We start from the raw sequence: 15551 nt of genomic DNA, 5'->3' as shown, positions 1-15551 counted from the left end.
AAAAACAAATCGTGTTGTTTGCGCGAATTATGTCTTCTTTTCACACTTATGTCTTCTTTGATAAATAACACTAACAAATATGCAGCTATCTACGTTCGTTTGAATGCGAAAGTGTCAGGAATTGACACTGGCCTGATTCAGCCTAATAGGTAAACAAGTTAAATGTTCTTATTTCTCATGCTGTACACGGCCGCACAGCATTTATAGTTTATCTTGCAGTTGTGCTAGCTAGCGAGTGCCTTCAACCAACCAGTTATGGGCGTTCCTAGTTAGTTTTATATTTGGAATGTCGCTGCACTTTTGTCAGATAGCAGAGTGGCGCAGCGGAAGCGTGCTGGGCCCATAACCCAGAGGTCGATGGATCGAAACCATCCTCTGCTAGTTTTTTCGTCCCGGCCACCACTCACTTTTTCACGTAAAATCGACATCGTGGATCTCTTTTCTCATTCTTTGAATTGCTTTATTTTTAATTTATGCATTTTTTTCCCCACAACAATCACCTCAAATCAGCATGTCTCCAAAAACTCAACAAGTGTTTCATACTTTCAAACAAATTAAGTGTTCAATTTATTGGTTAAGCGAGAAAATAGACAACGAATGAACGTTTCCTTGTGTGTCCGGCCCTCAGTCGAAATTCACTCTTCTGGTCTGCTTGACTGCTGAATGGAGCTTCTTCTGTTTCAGTCTCTCCTTATTCCTCTTCTCTAACCTGAGCAAAACACATACAAAAATGTATTTATTTTAGTAATCATCCAGTAACGCCATCTGACATGGACATTAAATTATACACACCACAACACTGAAATAAATATAGCTAGATGAAGAAAACCAAATACAGCAGTACATTTTTTATCGATTTTGGGTTGAACCATCGTATCAACTAGGTGTGAACGTCAGCCACACATGAGTCATTCTGTACCTGGATGCTTTGAGGGCTATGTCCTCTGCTGAAGGCTCGTGGGGCTTTTCAGTGGCCTTGGCTATGATGTCAGAGATCTTCTGGATGCAGTCCCCCATGTTTCTCTGCTGGCTCCTGCTCTGCTCTGACGTCACCAGCAACTCCCCTGCCTTGTTGATACGGTTTTTATTCTGCAGTGGAGGAGAGAGTAAAATCATAATGCATTCAATATTCTACTTGGAATGCCGCGGAGGATATTGCTCAGGGAAGATAGAGGGGTACAAAACCAATCTACATTTTGACCGCTTTGGGGTAGTTAACGTACATTTAAGATGATCTTTTGTCGAACGTCTTCTGGGATCCAATCTGCTGTACAGACGTGGAAGCGGACCTCTGCTTTTGTGCTGACTATGAAGACAGACAGACAGTAAATCACAATACCATTTCAACAGACTCTCATACAGACTGTACAAAACAATCTATTCAGCGCACTCCAAGTTGCATTAGAGGGTATTGATGTACCAAGCTGGTCTCAGACTAGACGTAACATAAAACAAAAATCCGGGACACTCAAATTAGTACGATATGTTACGTTTGGTATGGCTACATAAGATAGGTTACTTATTAGTCAAAAGAAAATGTGGCTTCCAGGTGGCGCAGTGGTCTAAGGCACTGCATCTCAGTGCTAGAGGTATCACTACAGATCCTAGTTCAATTCCAGGCTGTATCACAACCGGCTGTGATTGGCATAGAGCGGCACACAATTGGCCCAATGTCAGCCATCATTGTAAATAAGAATTTGTTCTTAACTGACTTGCTTAGTTAAATAGGAAAGGCGGGTGGATGTATAAACCCAAAAGGTTGTTCCAATCTCATCACGGACAACTTCAGCAAATACTTTGCTACTAACTACTTGGCATGTTAGCTAACCCAGAGGTTCCCAAAATAGTGGTCTTGGCCTCATGTGTGATTGCCTGATATGAAAATGGTGTTGGGGGAGAATTTCCTGAATTAAATTAAAAAATGGTGGTTAACCTTAAACATCTAAAAGATAAAATTCAACCAGAGCGCACCCTTAGAAAAGGCAGCACATTCCCACCAATGGCTAGGCCCACTATGCTATGAAACCACACCCTATTGCAGAGGTGTGGGGAGGCAGAGGCACAAAAACTCTCATGAATCAATACCTTTGTCAGATAACATAGTTAAACAAATAATTTATGCTACTGCTAGCAATCAAGAGGAAACTGAATAAACGACTCAAACTCTACAGTAAATTCCTCCAAATGGACTTTGGCTGAAAGGTCCGAGATGCCCATGTATTGATTTTTGTTTGTTCGCTATACATGTTGGGGGATGCTATTCACGAGGATATATTGTTCTGTCTCACGATTCCCGAGCATAAAAGGGCACTGGGGACTTTCAGTGTGCTGCATGGCTATATTGACAAAATACAGACTCCATGGGATCGAATGGTGGGCTTTTGCACAGATGGGGCTCCATCTATGGCGGGACGGCAGGCAGGCCTCTGCACTCTAGTTATGAACGTGTCTCCCTCTGCCATATGGACGCATTGTATGACGCACCGAGAGCAACTGGCGTCAAAAGAGCTGAGCATAGAACTCTGACATATACTGCAGCAGGAAACTTTGATTGTAAACTACATCAAACCACATCCACTGTGTGCTCACGCCTGTTCGCAAAACTAAGTGGAGATATGGAATCAGAGCATGACAATGTTCTATTTCACACCGAGGCTTGGTGGTTATCAATGGTAGTGTTGGAAAGATTATTCTCATTGAGAGAGGAACTGTTGTCATTTACAATGATGTAAAAAAAATAAAAAAATAAACAGACTTGGTTGACTTTCCGTATAATGAAAAGAAAATGTGTCTCCTTGTCCACGTAACAGACATATTTGGAAAACTGAACGCAAGCACGCAGGGGAAATACAAAAACATTCTACAGATGAGTTACCGAATCAGTGGATTCAGAGGAAATAATTCTTATTGGAGAGAGTCTTTCAAAAGCGAACACTTCCCTCGACTGTGCATGTTTCTAACAGAAAACAGCATCATTAAGTGTCCTACACGAGTGATGACTGCTCACCTCCAACGCTTAGAAGAGCACTTTGGGACCAACTTCCCAATCCGTTTGACTGTAACCCTGGCTCAGTTGACATGACGGTAAGTGAAATCAAACAGTGCAAATCAAATTTTATTGGTCACATACACATGGTTAACCGATGTTAATTCGAGTGTAGCAAAATGCTTTTGCTTCTAGTTCCGACAGTGCTGTAATATCTAAAAGGTAATCGAACAAATTCACAATGACTACCTTATACACACATTGTAAGAGGATGAAATAAGAATATGTACGTATAAATATGTGGATGCGCGATGGCCGTGCTGCATAGGCAAGATGCAATATATGGTTTAAAATACAGTATATACAGTAAAGTCGGAAGTTTACATACACCTTGGCCAAATACATTTAAACTCAGTTTTTCACAATTCCTGACATTTAATCCTTGTAAAAATTCCCTGTCTTAAGTCAGTTAGGATCAACACTTTATTATCCGAATTGGAAATGTCAGAATAATAGTGGAGAATGATTTATTTCAGCTTTTATTTCTTTCATCACATTCCCAGTGGGTTAGAAGTTTACATACACACAATTAGTATTTGGTAGCATTGACTAATTGTTTAACTTTGTTCAAATGTTTCGGGTAGCCTTCCACAAGCTTCCCACAATAAGTTGGGTGAATTTTGGCCCATTCCTCCTTACAGAACTGGTGTAACTGAGTCAGGTTTGTAGGCCTCCTTGCTCGCACACGCCTTTTCCAGTTCTGCCCACACATTTTCTATAGGATTGAGGTCAGGGCTTTGTGATGGCCACTCTAATACCTTGACTTTGTTGTCCTTAAGCCATTTTGCCACAACTTTGGAAGTATGCTTGGGGTCATTGTCCATTTGGAAAACCCATTTGTGACCAAGCTTTAACTTCCTGACTGATGTCTTGAGATGTTGCTTCAATATATCGACATCATTTTCCTTCCTCGTGATGCCATCCATTTTGTGAAGTGCACCTGTCCCTCCTGCAGCAAAGCACCTCCACCACATGATGCGGCCACCCCCATGCTTCACGGTTGGGTTGGTGTTCTTCGGCTTGCAAGCCTCCCCTTTTTCGTCCAAATATAACGATGGTCATTATGGCCAAACAGTTCTATTTTTGTTTCAACAGACCAGAGGTCTTCTCCAAAAAGTACAATCTTTGTCCCCATGTGCAGTTGCAAACCATAGTCTGGACTTTTTTTAATAGTGGTTTTGGAGCAGTGGCTTCTTCCTTGCTGAGCAGCCTTTCAGGTTATGTCGATGTAGGACTCATTGTACTGTGGATATAAATACTTTTGTACCTGTTTCCTCCAGCATCTTCACAAGGTCCTTTGCTGTTGTTCTGGGATTGATTTGCACTTTTCGCTAACAAAGTACGTTCATCTCTAGGAGACAGAACGCGTCTCCTTCCTGAGCGGTATGACGGCTGCGTGGTCCCATGGTGTTTATATTTGCGTACTATTGTTTGTACAGATGAATGAGGTACCTTCAGGCGTTTGGAAATTGCTCCCAAGGATGAACCAGACTTGTAGAGGTCTACAATTTTTTTCTGAGGTCTTGGCTGATTTCTTTAGATTTTCCCATGATGTCAAGCAAATAGGCACTGAGTTTGAAGGTAGGCCTTGAAATATATCCACAGGTACACTTCCAATTGACTCAAATTATGTCAATTAGCATATCAGAAACTTCTAAAGCCATGCCATCATTTTCTGGAATTTCCAAGCTGTTTAAAGGCACAGTCAACTTAGTGCATGTAAACTTCTGACCCACTGGAATTGTGATACAGTGACTTATAAGTGAAATAATCTGTCTGTAAACAATTGTTGGAAAAATTACTTGTGTCATGCACAAAGTAGATGTCTTAACCGACTTGCCAAAACTATAGTTTGTTAACAAGACATTTGTGGAGTGGTTGAAAAATGAGTTTTAATGACTCCAACCTAAGTGTATGTAAACTTCTGACTTCAACTGTACATATGAGATGAGTAATTTAGGATATGTAAACATTATTAAAGTGACCTTAAAGTGACTAGTGATATATTTATTTAATCAATTTATTAAAGTGGCCAGTGATTCATCAATCTGTCATGTGACCGAATACATTCACGGGTCACTACGGAGATGTTTTAGTTCCTGACTCTGAGCATTAATGCAGCGTTCAAAACAACTGGGAAATCTCTGACTTCCGACTTCAATGCATTCAAGACAACTGGGAACTCAGGAAAAAAAAGAGCTCAGACTGGGAAAAATCATTATGAACGGTCATCCAACTCGGAATTCCAAATCGGGAACTCTGCCTCTTTTTAGAGCTCCGACTTTCCGACCTGAAGATCACTGACGTAATGATTTGACCTTGTTTTTTTTGTTGACTTCCCAGTTCTCTTAATAGCACCATAAAACTCATGGTACCCTTCGCCAGCTCATATCTGTGTGAAGCTGGATTCAGTGCTCTAGTCTGCATTAAAACCAAATATCGATCCAGGTTGGATGTGACAGCAGAGATGAGGTGCGTAATGCCAACCAAGCCTCCTGACTTTGAGAAACTCCGAGGTGACATGCATTAAGCACACCGATCTTATTAGTGGTGGTAAGATATGATACATTAGGTCAGACTAATTTGAAATTGATGGTGAGTTGAGATGACAATCTGAAATAATTGTCTGCCATTGCAAAAAAAATAAAGAAGTTAACACTGGCTACTTTTTTTCACATGGTTGAGTCGAGAGAATGTTAAGATATCAAAATGGGATTGTGGGCCAAACAAGTTTGGGAACCCCTGCCCTAACCCTTTTAACCTAGCTAATATAAGCCACTTACCTAACGTTAACAACAACACATTTGAATTATTAACGTATAATAGGTAATGTAATCATACCATATGTAACATATAATATTTCCCAGATTTTCGTTAACTATGTTACTTCTACCCCCGAGTCCAGGTTGCAGGCACAGGTATGAGAATTGTAGTGATGATACCTTTGTTAACATGCTGACCACCTGGACCACTGCTTCGGCTGTAGGATACTGTGAGACGGTCTATAAGACCGACAGCATAAAATAAAAAACATCTATGTACATGCATATTGGTGAAAAGGTAAATAACCATTACATTTCTCTAATATATATTTTGGTATTTATACTTACCGACTGGAATGTTCACATGTCCATCCTGCATCAGATATAGACATGAATTTTAAATCGAATTGATCAGTCCCTGTATACGAACTACTCAACATCACTTCAAGCACTTCCACAACACAACACAACTAGCTACAGCTTGTGACGTGTAGGCTACTTTCCAGCTAGCTGCTCTTAGCGTTGTTAAAAGCAGCACATTTCCTGCAAGACATCTTGATAATTCGTTACTGGTACTTGTTACAACTTCATTTGTAGACAACTCAATGTATTTACACTTGATGCATTCAGCTAGCTAGTACGACAGTAGCGCTATATCGTGTTGAATTCTCAGCTTGTACGAGATATATGATTGTGTGTAGCGTTGCTAAATCCACTAACCTGTGGGTTGTTGTCAGACGATCTGTTACCATAACTAAAACTTGGACATTGGCCGAGGAGGTTTCTGTTTCTTATACACACAGGGGGCAATTTCCCTTGTAGAGTAACGGACCGAATGATTCCTGAACATCGAGAGAGTAAAAAATATTTAGCTACGGAGGTCGCCATGTTGGTTTAACCCTTTGGTTAACAGTCTGGTTACGAAGTGTTGATATTGCACAGTTAATGAAAATCGAACTAGCAAGAATGCACTGACACCGCGCAAATGTTGTTAGGACAACTGTCTAAGATGGTGACAAAATGTTACGTTCTATCGAGATTTGAACTCGGATCGCTTGATTCAGAGTGCGAATCATTGCGCCATACGTCTCTAATTGTATTGCAACATTAAATTAATGTTGAATGATCTATGCTACGATTCTCTGAAAAAAAAAACATGTTCACAGTTGACCCACGTGATTATTTTCATACCCAATGATACTTAGTTCGAAAAAGGACTTCACCCCAGATGGGACTCGAACCCACAATCCCTGGCTTAGGAGGCCAGTGCCTTATCCATTAGGCCACTGGGGCTCGACAAAAGAGGAGGAAAATTGCGCATATAAATTAAAGGTACAAACGGTTAGCTATTGGTGTTGAACTAATCGTCTTCAATTAACGATTTCCATAAAGAATGGAAATTGTAGATTTTTTTCGAACGGCGTAACAATTTTACCAAGGAAAGCGAGAGTTGGCTAAACCTTTTCAGGTTTGCCTGTGGTAGCAATTTTTCTTAAATATCGAAATACACTAAATTACCAAAAGTATGTAGACCCCTGCTCGTCGAACATCTCATTCCAAAATAATGAGCATTAATATGGAGTTGGTCTTTGCTGCTATAATAGCCTCCACTATTCTGGGAAGGCTTTCCACTAGATGTTGGGACATTGCTGCAGGGACTTGCTTCCATTCTGCCACGCGTTAGGCAGGGCACTGGTGTTGGGCGATTAGGCCTGGCTGGCAGTCAGCAATCCAATTCATCGCAAAGGTGTTCGATTGGGTTGAGGTCAGGGCTCTGTGCAGGCCAGTCAACTTCTTCCACACTGATCTCAATAAACCATTCCTGTATGGACCTCGCTTTGTGCACGGGGGCATTGCATGCTGAAACAGGAAAGGGCCTTCCCCAAATTATAGCCACAAAGTTGGAAGCACAGAATCATCGAAAACATCATTGTATGCTGTAGCGTTAAGATATCGCGTCATTGGAACTAAGGGACCTAGCCCAAAAACAGCCTCAGACGATTATTCTTCCGCCACCAAACTTTAAAGTTGGCACTATACTTTCGGCCAGATTCGTCTGTCGGACTGCCAGATGGTGAAGCATGATTCATCACTCCCTAGAACGCGACATTGCAAGCTTTACACCCCTCCAGCTGACGCTTGGCATTGCACACGGTGATCTTAACCTTGTGTGCGTCTGCTCAGCCATGGAAACCCATTTCATGAAGCTCCCAACTAACAGTTCTTTTGCTGAGGTTGCTTCCAGAGGCAGTTTGAACTCGGTAGTAATTGTTGCAACCGAGGATAGATAATTATTATGCGCTACGGGCTTCAGGTCCTAAACAATATCATAACCTCCATCGATAAAAGACAGTACTGTGCAGCCGTATTCATCGATTGGCCAAGGCTTTCGACTCTGTCAATCACCACATTCTTATCGGCAGACTCAATAGCCTTGGTTTCTCAAATGACTGCCTCAACTGGTTCACCAACTACTTCTCAGATAGAGTTCAGTGTGTCAAATCGGAGGGCCTGTTGTCTGGACCTTTGTCAGTTTCTATGGGGGTGCCACAGGCTTCAATTCTCGGGCCAACTCTTTTCTCTGTATATATCAATGATGTCGCTCTTGCTGCTGGTAATTCTCTGATCCACCTCTACGCAGACGACACCATTCTCTATACATCTGGCCCTTCTTTGGACACTGTGTTAACAAACCTCCAAACGAGCTTCAATGCCATACAACACTCCTTCCGTGGCCTCCAACTGCTTTTATATGCTAGTCAAACTAAATGCATGCTCTTCAACCGATTGCTGCCCGCACCCGCCCGCCCGACTAGCATCACTACTCTGGACAGTTCTGACTTAGAATATGTCGACAAATACAAATACCTAGGTGTCTGGTTAGACTGTAAACTCTCCTTCCAGACTCACATCAAGCATACGAAATGCTTCAGTCTGGTTTTAGACCCCATCATAGCACTGAGACTGCACTTGTGAAGGTGGTAAATGACCTTTTAATGGCGTCAGACCGAGGCTCTGCATCTGTCCTCGTGCTCCTAGACCTTAGTGCTGCTTTTGATACCATCGATCACCACATTCTTTTGGAGAGATTGGAAACCCAAATTGGTCTACACGGACAAGTTCTGGCCTGGTTTAGATCTTATCTGTCGGAAACATATCAGTTTGTCTCTGTGAATGGTTTGTCCTCTGACAAATCAACTGGTAAATTTTGGTGTTCCTCAAGGTACCGTTTTAGGACCACTATTGTTTTCACTATATATTTTACCTCTTGGGGATGTCATTCGAAAACATAATGTTAACTTTCACTGCTATGCGGATGATAAACAGCTGTACATTTCAATGAAACATGGTGAAGCCCCAAAATTGCCCTTGCCAGAAGCCTGTGTTTCAAACATAAGGAAGAGGATGGCTGCAAACTTTCTACTTTTATACTTGGACAAAACAGAGATGCTTGTTCTAGGTCCCAAGAAACAAAGAGATCTTCTATTGAATCTGACAATTAATCTTGATGGTTGTACAGTCATCTCAAATAAAACTGTGAAGGACCTCGGCGTTACTCTGGACCCTGATCTCTCTTTTGACGAACATATCAAGACTGTTTCAAGGACAGCTTTTTTCCATCTACGTAACATTGCAAAATTTTGAAACTTTCTGTCCAGAAATGATGCAGAAAAATTAATCCATGCTTTTGTTACTTCTAGGTTAGACTACTGCAATGTTCTACTTTCCGGCTACCCGGATAAAGCATTAAATACACGTCAGTTAGTGCTAAATACGGCTGCTAGAATCCTGACTAGAACCCCAAAATGTGATTATATTACTCCAGTGCTAGCCTCCCTATACTGGCTTCCTGTTAAGGCAAGGGCTGATTTTAAGGTTTTACTGCTAACCTACAAAGCGTTACATGGGCTTGCTCCTACCTATCTTTCCGATTTGGTCCTGCCGTACATACCTACACGTACGCTACGGTCACAAGACGCAGGCCTCCTAATTGTCCCTAGAATTTCTAAGCTAACAGCTGGAGGCAGGGCTTTCTCCTATAGAGCTCAATTTTTATGGAATGGTCTGCCTACCCATGTGAGAGACGCTTACTCGGTCTCAACCTTTAAGTCTTTACTGAAGACTCATCTCTTCAGTAGGTCATATGATTGAGTGTAGTCTGGCCCAGGAGTGAGAAGGTGAACGGAAAGGTTCTGGAGCAACGAACCGCCCTTGCTGTCTCTGCCTGGCCGGTTCCCCTCTCTCCACTGGGATTCTCTGCCTCTAACCCTATTACAGGGGCTGAGTCACTGGCTTACTGGTGCTCTTCCATGCCGTCCCTAGGAGGGGTGCGTCACTTGAGTGCGTTGAGTCACTAACGTGATCTTCCTGTCTGGGTTGGCGCCCCTCCTTGGGTTGTGCCGTGGCGGAGATCTTTGTGGTCTATACTCGGCCTTGTCTCAGGATGGTAAGTTGGTGGTTGAAGATATCCCTCGGTGTGGGGGCTGTGCTTTAGCAAAGTGGGTGGGGTTATATCCTGCATGTTTGGCCCTGTCCGGGGGTATCATCGGATGGGGCCACAGTGTCTCCTGACCCCTCCTGTCTCAGCCTCCAGTATTTATGCTGCAGTAGTTTATGTGTCAGGGGGCTAGGGTCAGTCTGTTATATCTGGAGTATTTCTCCTGTCTTATCCGGTGTCCTGTGTGAATTTAAGTATGCTCTCTCTAATTCTCTCTTTCTCTCTTTCTTTCTCTCGGAGGAGGACATGAGCTCTAGGACCATGTCTCAGGACTACCTGGCATGATGGCTCCTTGCTGTCCCCAGTCCACCTGGCCGTGCTGCTGCTCCAGTTTCAACTGTTCTGCCTGCGGCTATGGAACCCTGACCTGTTCACCGGACGTGCTACCTGTCCCAGACCTGCTGTTTTCAACTCTCTAGAGACAGCAGGAGCGGTAGAGATACTCTTAATGATCGGCTATGAAAAGCCAACTGACATTTACTCCTGAGGTGCTGACTTGTTGCACCCTCGACAACTACTGTGATTATTATTATTTGACCATGCTGGTCATTTATGAACATTTGAACATCTTGGCCATGTTCTGTTATAATCTCCACCCGGCACAAACAGAAGAGGACTGGCCACCCCTCATAGCCTGGTTCCTCTCTAGGTTTCTTCCTAGGTTTTGGCCTTTCTAGGGAGTTTTTCCTAGCCACTGTGCTTCTACACCTGCATTGCTTGCTGTTTGGGGTTTTAGGCTGGGTTTCTGTACAGCACTTTGAGATATCAGCTGATGTAAGAAGCGCTATATAAATACATTTGATTTGATTTGATCTCCAATCTAAAATTAAATCTAGAATCGGCCTCCTATTTCGCAACAAATCCTCCTTCATGCTGCCAAACATACCCTCGTAAAACTGACTATCCTACCGATCCTTGACTTCGGCGATGTCATTTACAAAATAGCCTCCAAAACTCTACTCAGCAAACTGGATGTAGTCTATCACAGTTCCATCCGTTTTGTTACCAAAGCCCCATATACTACCCACCACTGCAACCTGCATGCTCTCGTTGGCTGGCCCTCACTACATATTCGTCGCCAAACCCACTGGCTCCAGGTCATCTATAAGTCTTTGCTAGGTAAAGCCCCGTCTTATCTCAGCTCACTGGTCACCATAGCAACACGCGCTCCAGCAGGTTTATTTCACTCGTCATCCCCAAAGCCAACACTTACTTTGGCCGCCTTTCCTTCCAGTTCTCTGCTGCCAATGACTGGAACGAATTGCAAAAATCACTGAAGCTGGAGTCTTATATCTCCCTCTCTAACTTTAAGCATCAGCTGTCAGAGCAGCTTACCGATCACTGTACCTGTACACAGCCAATCTGTAAATGGCACACCCAACTACCTCATCCCCATATTTTTATTTATCCTCTTGCTCTTTTGCACCCCAGTATCTCTACGTGCACATCATCATCTGCACATCTATCACTCCAGTGTTAATGCTAAATTGTAATTATTTCACCTCTATAGCCTATTTATTGCCTTACCTTTATTGCCCTACTCTTCTACATTTGCCACACTGTACATAGATTTTTCTATTGTGTTATTGACTGTATGTTTGTTTATTTGTAACTCTGTGTTGTTGTTTTTGTCGCACTGCCTTGCCGTATCTTGGCCAGGTCGCAGTTGTAAATGAGAACTTGTTCTCAACTGGCCTACCTGGTTAAATAAAGGTGAAATAAAAATACATTTTTAAAAACTTGGCGGTCCTGTCCTGTGGGCTTATATGGCCTACCACTTCGCGGCTGAGCCGTTGTTGCTCCTACTCATTTTCACTTCACAATAACAGCACTTACCAGGAAGATCTCTTTGACCGAGGCAGCTCTAGCAGGGCAGAAATCTGAAGAACTGACTTGTTGGAAAGGTGTTATACCATGATGGTGCCACATTGAAAGTCACTGAGCTATTATTAGTTATTATTATTATTATTATATATTTTTTTACCCCTATTTCTCCACAATTTCGTGGTATCCAGTTGGCAGTTACAGTCTTGTCCCATCACTGCAACTCCCGTACGGACTCGGGAGAGGTGAAGGTCGAGAGCCATGTGTCCTCCGAAACACAACCTAGCCGAGCTGCACTAGTTCTTGACACAATGCCCGCTTAACCAAGAAACCAGTGTTGGAGGAAACACCGTACACCTGCCGACCGTGTCAGCGCGCATTGCACCTGGCCCGCCACAGGAGTTGCTAGAGCGCGATGGGACAAGAACATCCCTGACGGCCTACCCCGGACACCGCTGGGCCAATTGTGTGCCACCCCATGGGTCCCCCGCTCGTGGCCGGCTGCAACAGAGCAACAGATCAACAGAGCTCGAGTGGCCCAGTGGTCTGTTTGTCTATGGCGATAGCATGGCTTTGTGATCAATTTTATACACCTGTCAGCAACAGGTGTGGTTTAAATAGCCAAATCCACTCATTTGAATGGGTGTCCACATACTTTTGGCCATGTTGTGTAGCAACCTACATGGTTAGCTAAATGTAATCTAATGAAGCTCAAAGTCTGTCTCTGGTGGATACTAATAATAATGCAGTTATGTCTGTCATACACTCGGGTTGCGGCTAGCATTCCTCTTTTTTTTGAAAAATGTCTTAATACTGTAGTGACCCTCAGGAGGTAGGGTGGGAAGACCCTGCCCCAACCTGGTAAAACCAGTCACTTTCATTGTTTATGCAGTTGTCATGGTAATAGAAGGGGGGCTGCACCTAGTTTTGGGGGCAATAATTAGTGGGGAGGGACCCATTTTCTCTCTCTGGTGTTTATCTCTCTGGGGAGATACCTCCTGCTGGACCGTGATTTATGGCTAGGCAGTTCAGGCTAGGTTTGTTGTTTTGTGCAGCTCCCCATTACCATGTCCAGTGTAATATTAAAACGTTATTTCCCTCTTGGTCGGTTTGTTGTTGAATCTAATGAAGTTAAAAGATCATAAAACCCGCAAACGCCAGAATAGAATTGAATCGCCACCTGTCAGTCACTGGCAACAGCTAGCTGGCGAACTAGCTATTTGCAACCGAATAGATTGTCATTTGGCGGCAAGCGCATTTAAAGCTCAAAATAATCAATATTCTCTTATTGATCGTGATGATAAGCTTACCTCCAAATGAATAATGCAATACAAGCTAATGCGCTTTTCATCTCACACCTATGTCTAAATTGTTTACATTTGTTTTATTAATAATTTTGACAGTAACCATACTTTTTTATTTCCACACGTAGCAAGTCAAGTGTTTGTGTTGTCCAATCTACATGGTTAGTAGGAGAGTCAGACAGACAGTATCGTTTTCAAGAATCTAATTAGGCTTTCTCTCAGTTAGGTGAATCAGGTCAGACTAGGATTGAGAGTGAGCTCACTGCCCGGGCCTGGCACTGGCCTTGTTCCAACGGCTCGGCATCCGACCGCAAGGCGCTACCGACGGTAGTGCGTACGACCCAGTGCATCTATACCAGGAAGTGTCAGAGGAAGGCCCAAAAATTGTCAAAGACTTAAGCCACCCAAGTCATTCTCTCTGCTACCGCACAGAAACGTTACAAGGTTATAACATTTACAGAAAATATAAAGGCGCTTTCTCACAGATCCCCTGTTTTGACTTCAATAACTCACACATCTCTCAGACCGTGGTGGGGGAGGGGTGGGGGAGGCGTAGTGGGGGAGGGGTCTTATAGCCCTTCCCCTTCTATTAATACAACATAAGCATAATCAATCATTATAATACGTCAAACATTTGGTGCAGCCCCTATCATGACCCCAAGTTGACCCCATCAATATTCCTGTAAAGATTAGAGAGGATCTCATGTTAAATACTGTTGAAGTAATATGGCTACAGGTTCATCTGCCTCACCTAAAGCCCATTCAAATCAAATCAAATCAAGTTTATTTTATATAGCCCTTCGTACATCAGCTAATATCTCGAAGTGCTGTACAGAAACCCAGCCTAAAACCCCAAACAGCAAGCAATGCAGGTGTAGAAGCACGGTGGCTAGGAAAAACTCCCTAGAAAGGCCAAAACCTAGGAAGAAACCTAGAGAGGAACCAGGCTATGAGGAGTGGCCAGTCCTCTTCTGGCTGTGCCGGGTGGAGATTATAACAGAACATGGCCAAGATGTTCAAAATGTTCATAAGTGACAAGCATGGTCAAATAATAATCAGGAATAAATGTCAGTTGGCTTTTCATAGCCGATCATTAAGAGTTGAAAACAGCAGGTCTGGGACAGTTAGGGGTTCCATAACCGCAGGCAGAACAGTTGAAACTGGAATAGCAGCAAGGCCAGGTGGACTGGGGACAGCAAGGAGTCATCATGCCCAGTAGTCCTGACGTATGGTCCTAGGGCTCAGGTCCTCCGAGAGAGAGAAAGAAAGAGAGAAGGAGAGCTGCTATAGACCAAGTGCTAACAGTAAGTATCTGGATAACATGTGTGAAATGTTTGATAATGAATGTGATATCAACAGAGAGGTGTATATTCTGGGTGATTTAAATATTGACTGGCTTTCATCAAGCTGCCCACTCAACAAAAAGCTTCAAACTGTAACCAGTGCCTGCAACCTGGTTCAGGTTATCAGTCAACCTACCAGGGTAGTTACAAACAGCCCAGGAATGAAATCATCAACATGTATTGATCATATCTTTACTAATGCTGCAGAAATTAGCTTGAAAGCAGTATCCAAATCCATCGGATGTAGTGATTAAGGAAAACCAAAGTTCCAAAGGCTGGGCCTAATATAGTGTATAAGAGGACATAAAATAAGTTTTGTGGTGATTCCTATGTTATTTATGTAAATAATATCTATTGGTCCGTGGTGTGTAATGAGCAAACAGACACTGCACTTGTCACATTTATGAAATTACTTATTCCAGTTGCTAATAAGCATTCACCCATTAACAAAATGTCTGTAAAAACTGTTATTTCCCTGTGGATTGATTAGGAATTGAAAAAGTGTATGGTTGAGAGGGATGAGGCAAAGAGAATGACAAATAAGTCTGGCTGCACAACCGATTGGCAAACTTATTGCAAATTGACAAATCATGTGACTAAACTGAACACAACAAAAAGAAGAACTACACTAGGAAACAAAGATAAATGAAATAAAGAATGATGGTAAAAAGCTTTGGAGCACCTTAAATGAAATTCTGGGAAAAAAGGCAAACTCAGCTCCATCAGTCATTGAATCAGATGGCTCATTCATCACAAAACCAACTGATATTGCCA

General features: G+C 42.8%; 1 protein-coding gene and 1 non-coding gene across 3 annotated transcripts; both read right to left on the bottom strand.

The window, feature by feature from the left end:
• Positions 1-535: 535 nt before the first annotated feature.
• mrpl58 (mitochondrial ribosomal protein L58) lies at positions 536-6966 on the bottom strand. 2 transcript variants are annotated; one of them, XM_055890458.1, is made up of 6 exons: positions 6529-6964; positions 6157-6181; positions 5989-6048; positions 1224-1306; positions 920-1089; positions 536-709 (listed from the first exon to the last, which is right to left on the bottom strand). In XM_055890458.1, exons 1-6 carry the CDS (start codon positions 6694-6696, stop codon positions 625-627), a joined length of 591 nt encoding a protein of 196 aa, XP_055746433.1. In that variant the 5' UTR covers positions 6697-6964; the 3' UTR covers positions 536-624. The 2 variants fall into 2 exon arrangements, with proteins under 2 accessions (XP_055746433.1, XP_055746434.1); XM_055890459.1 differs by lacking the exon at positions 5989-6048 and having other exon boundaries at positions 6529-6966.
• Positions 6967-7028: 62 nt separating this feature from the next.
• Positions 7029-7101, bottom strand: trnar-ccu (transfer RNA arginine (anticodon CCU)). Its single transcript has one exon. It is a non-coding gene; the product is annotated as a tRNA-Arg (tRNA).
• Positions 7102-15551: the final 8450 nt, after the last annotated feature.

Source organism: Salvelinus fontinalis, chromosome 30, assembly GCF_029448725.1.
Source record: "Salvelinus fontinalis isolate EN_2023a chromosome 30, ASM2944872v1, whole genome shotgun sequence".
In the NCBI taxonomy this organism is placed as follows: domain Eukaryota; kingdom Metazoa; phylum Chordata; class Actinopteri; order Salmoniformes; family Salmonidae; genus Salvelinus; species Salvelinus fontinalis.
Note: the sequence above shows the minus strand (reverse complement) of the source record. Positions and strands in the feature narration are given on the sequence as shown.

Coding starts and splice junctions, on each gene's coding strand:
- mrpl58 (XM_055890458.1), bottom strand. CDS start 6,696: ATGGCGACCTCCGTAGCTAAATATTTTTTACTCTCTCGATGTTCAGGA. Junction 6,182..6,528: donor CGTCTGACAACAACCCACAG/GTTAGTGGATTT, acceptor TATCTGATGCAG/GATGGACATGTGAACATTCC. Junction 6,049..6,156: donor ACATGTGAACATTCCAGTCG/GTAAGTATAAAT, acceptor TCGGTCTTATAG/ACCGTCTCACAGTATCCTAC.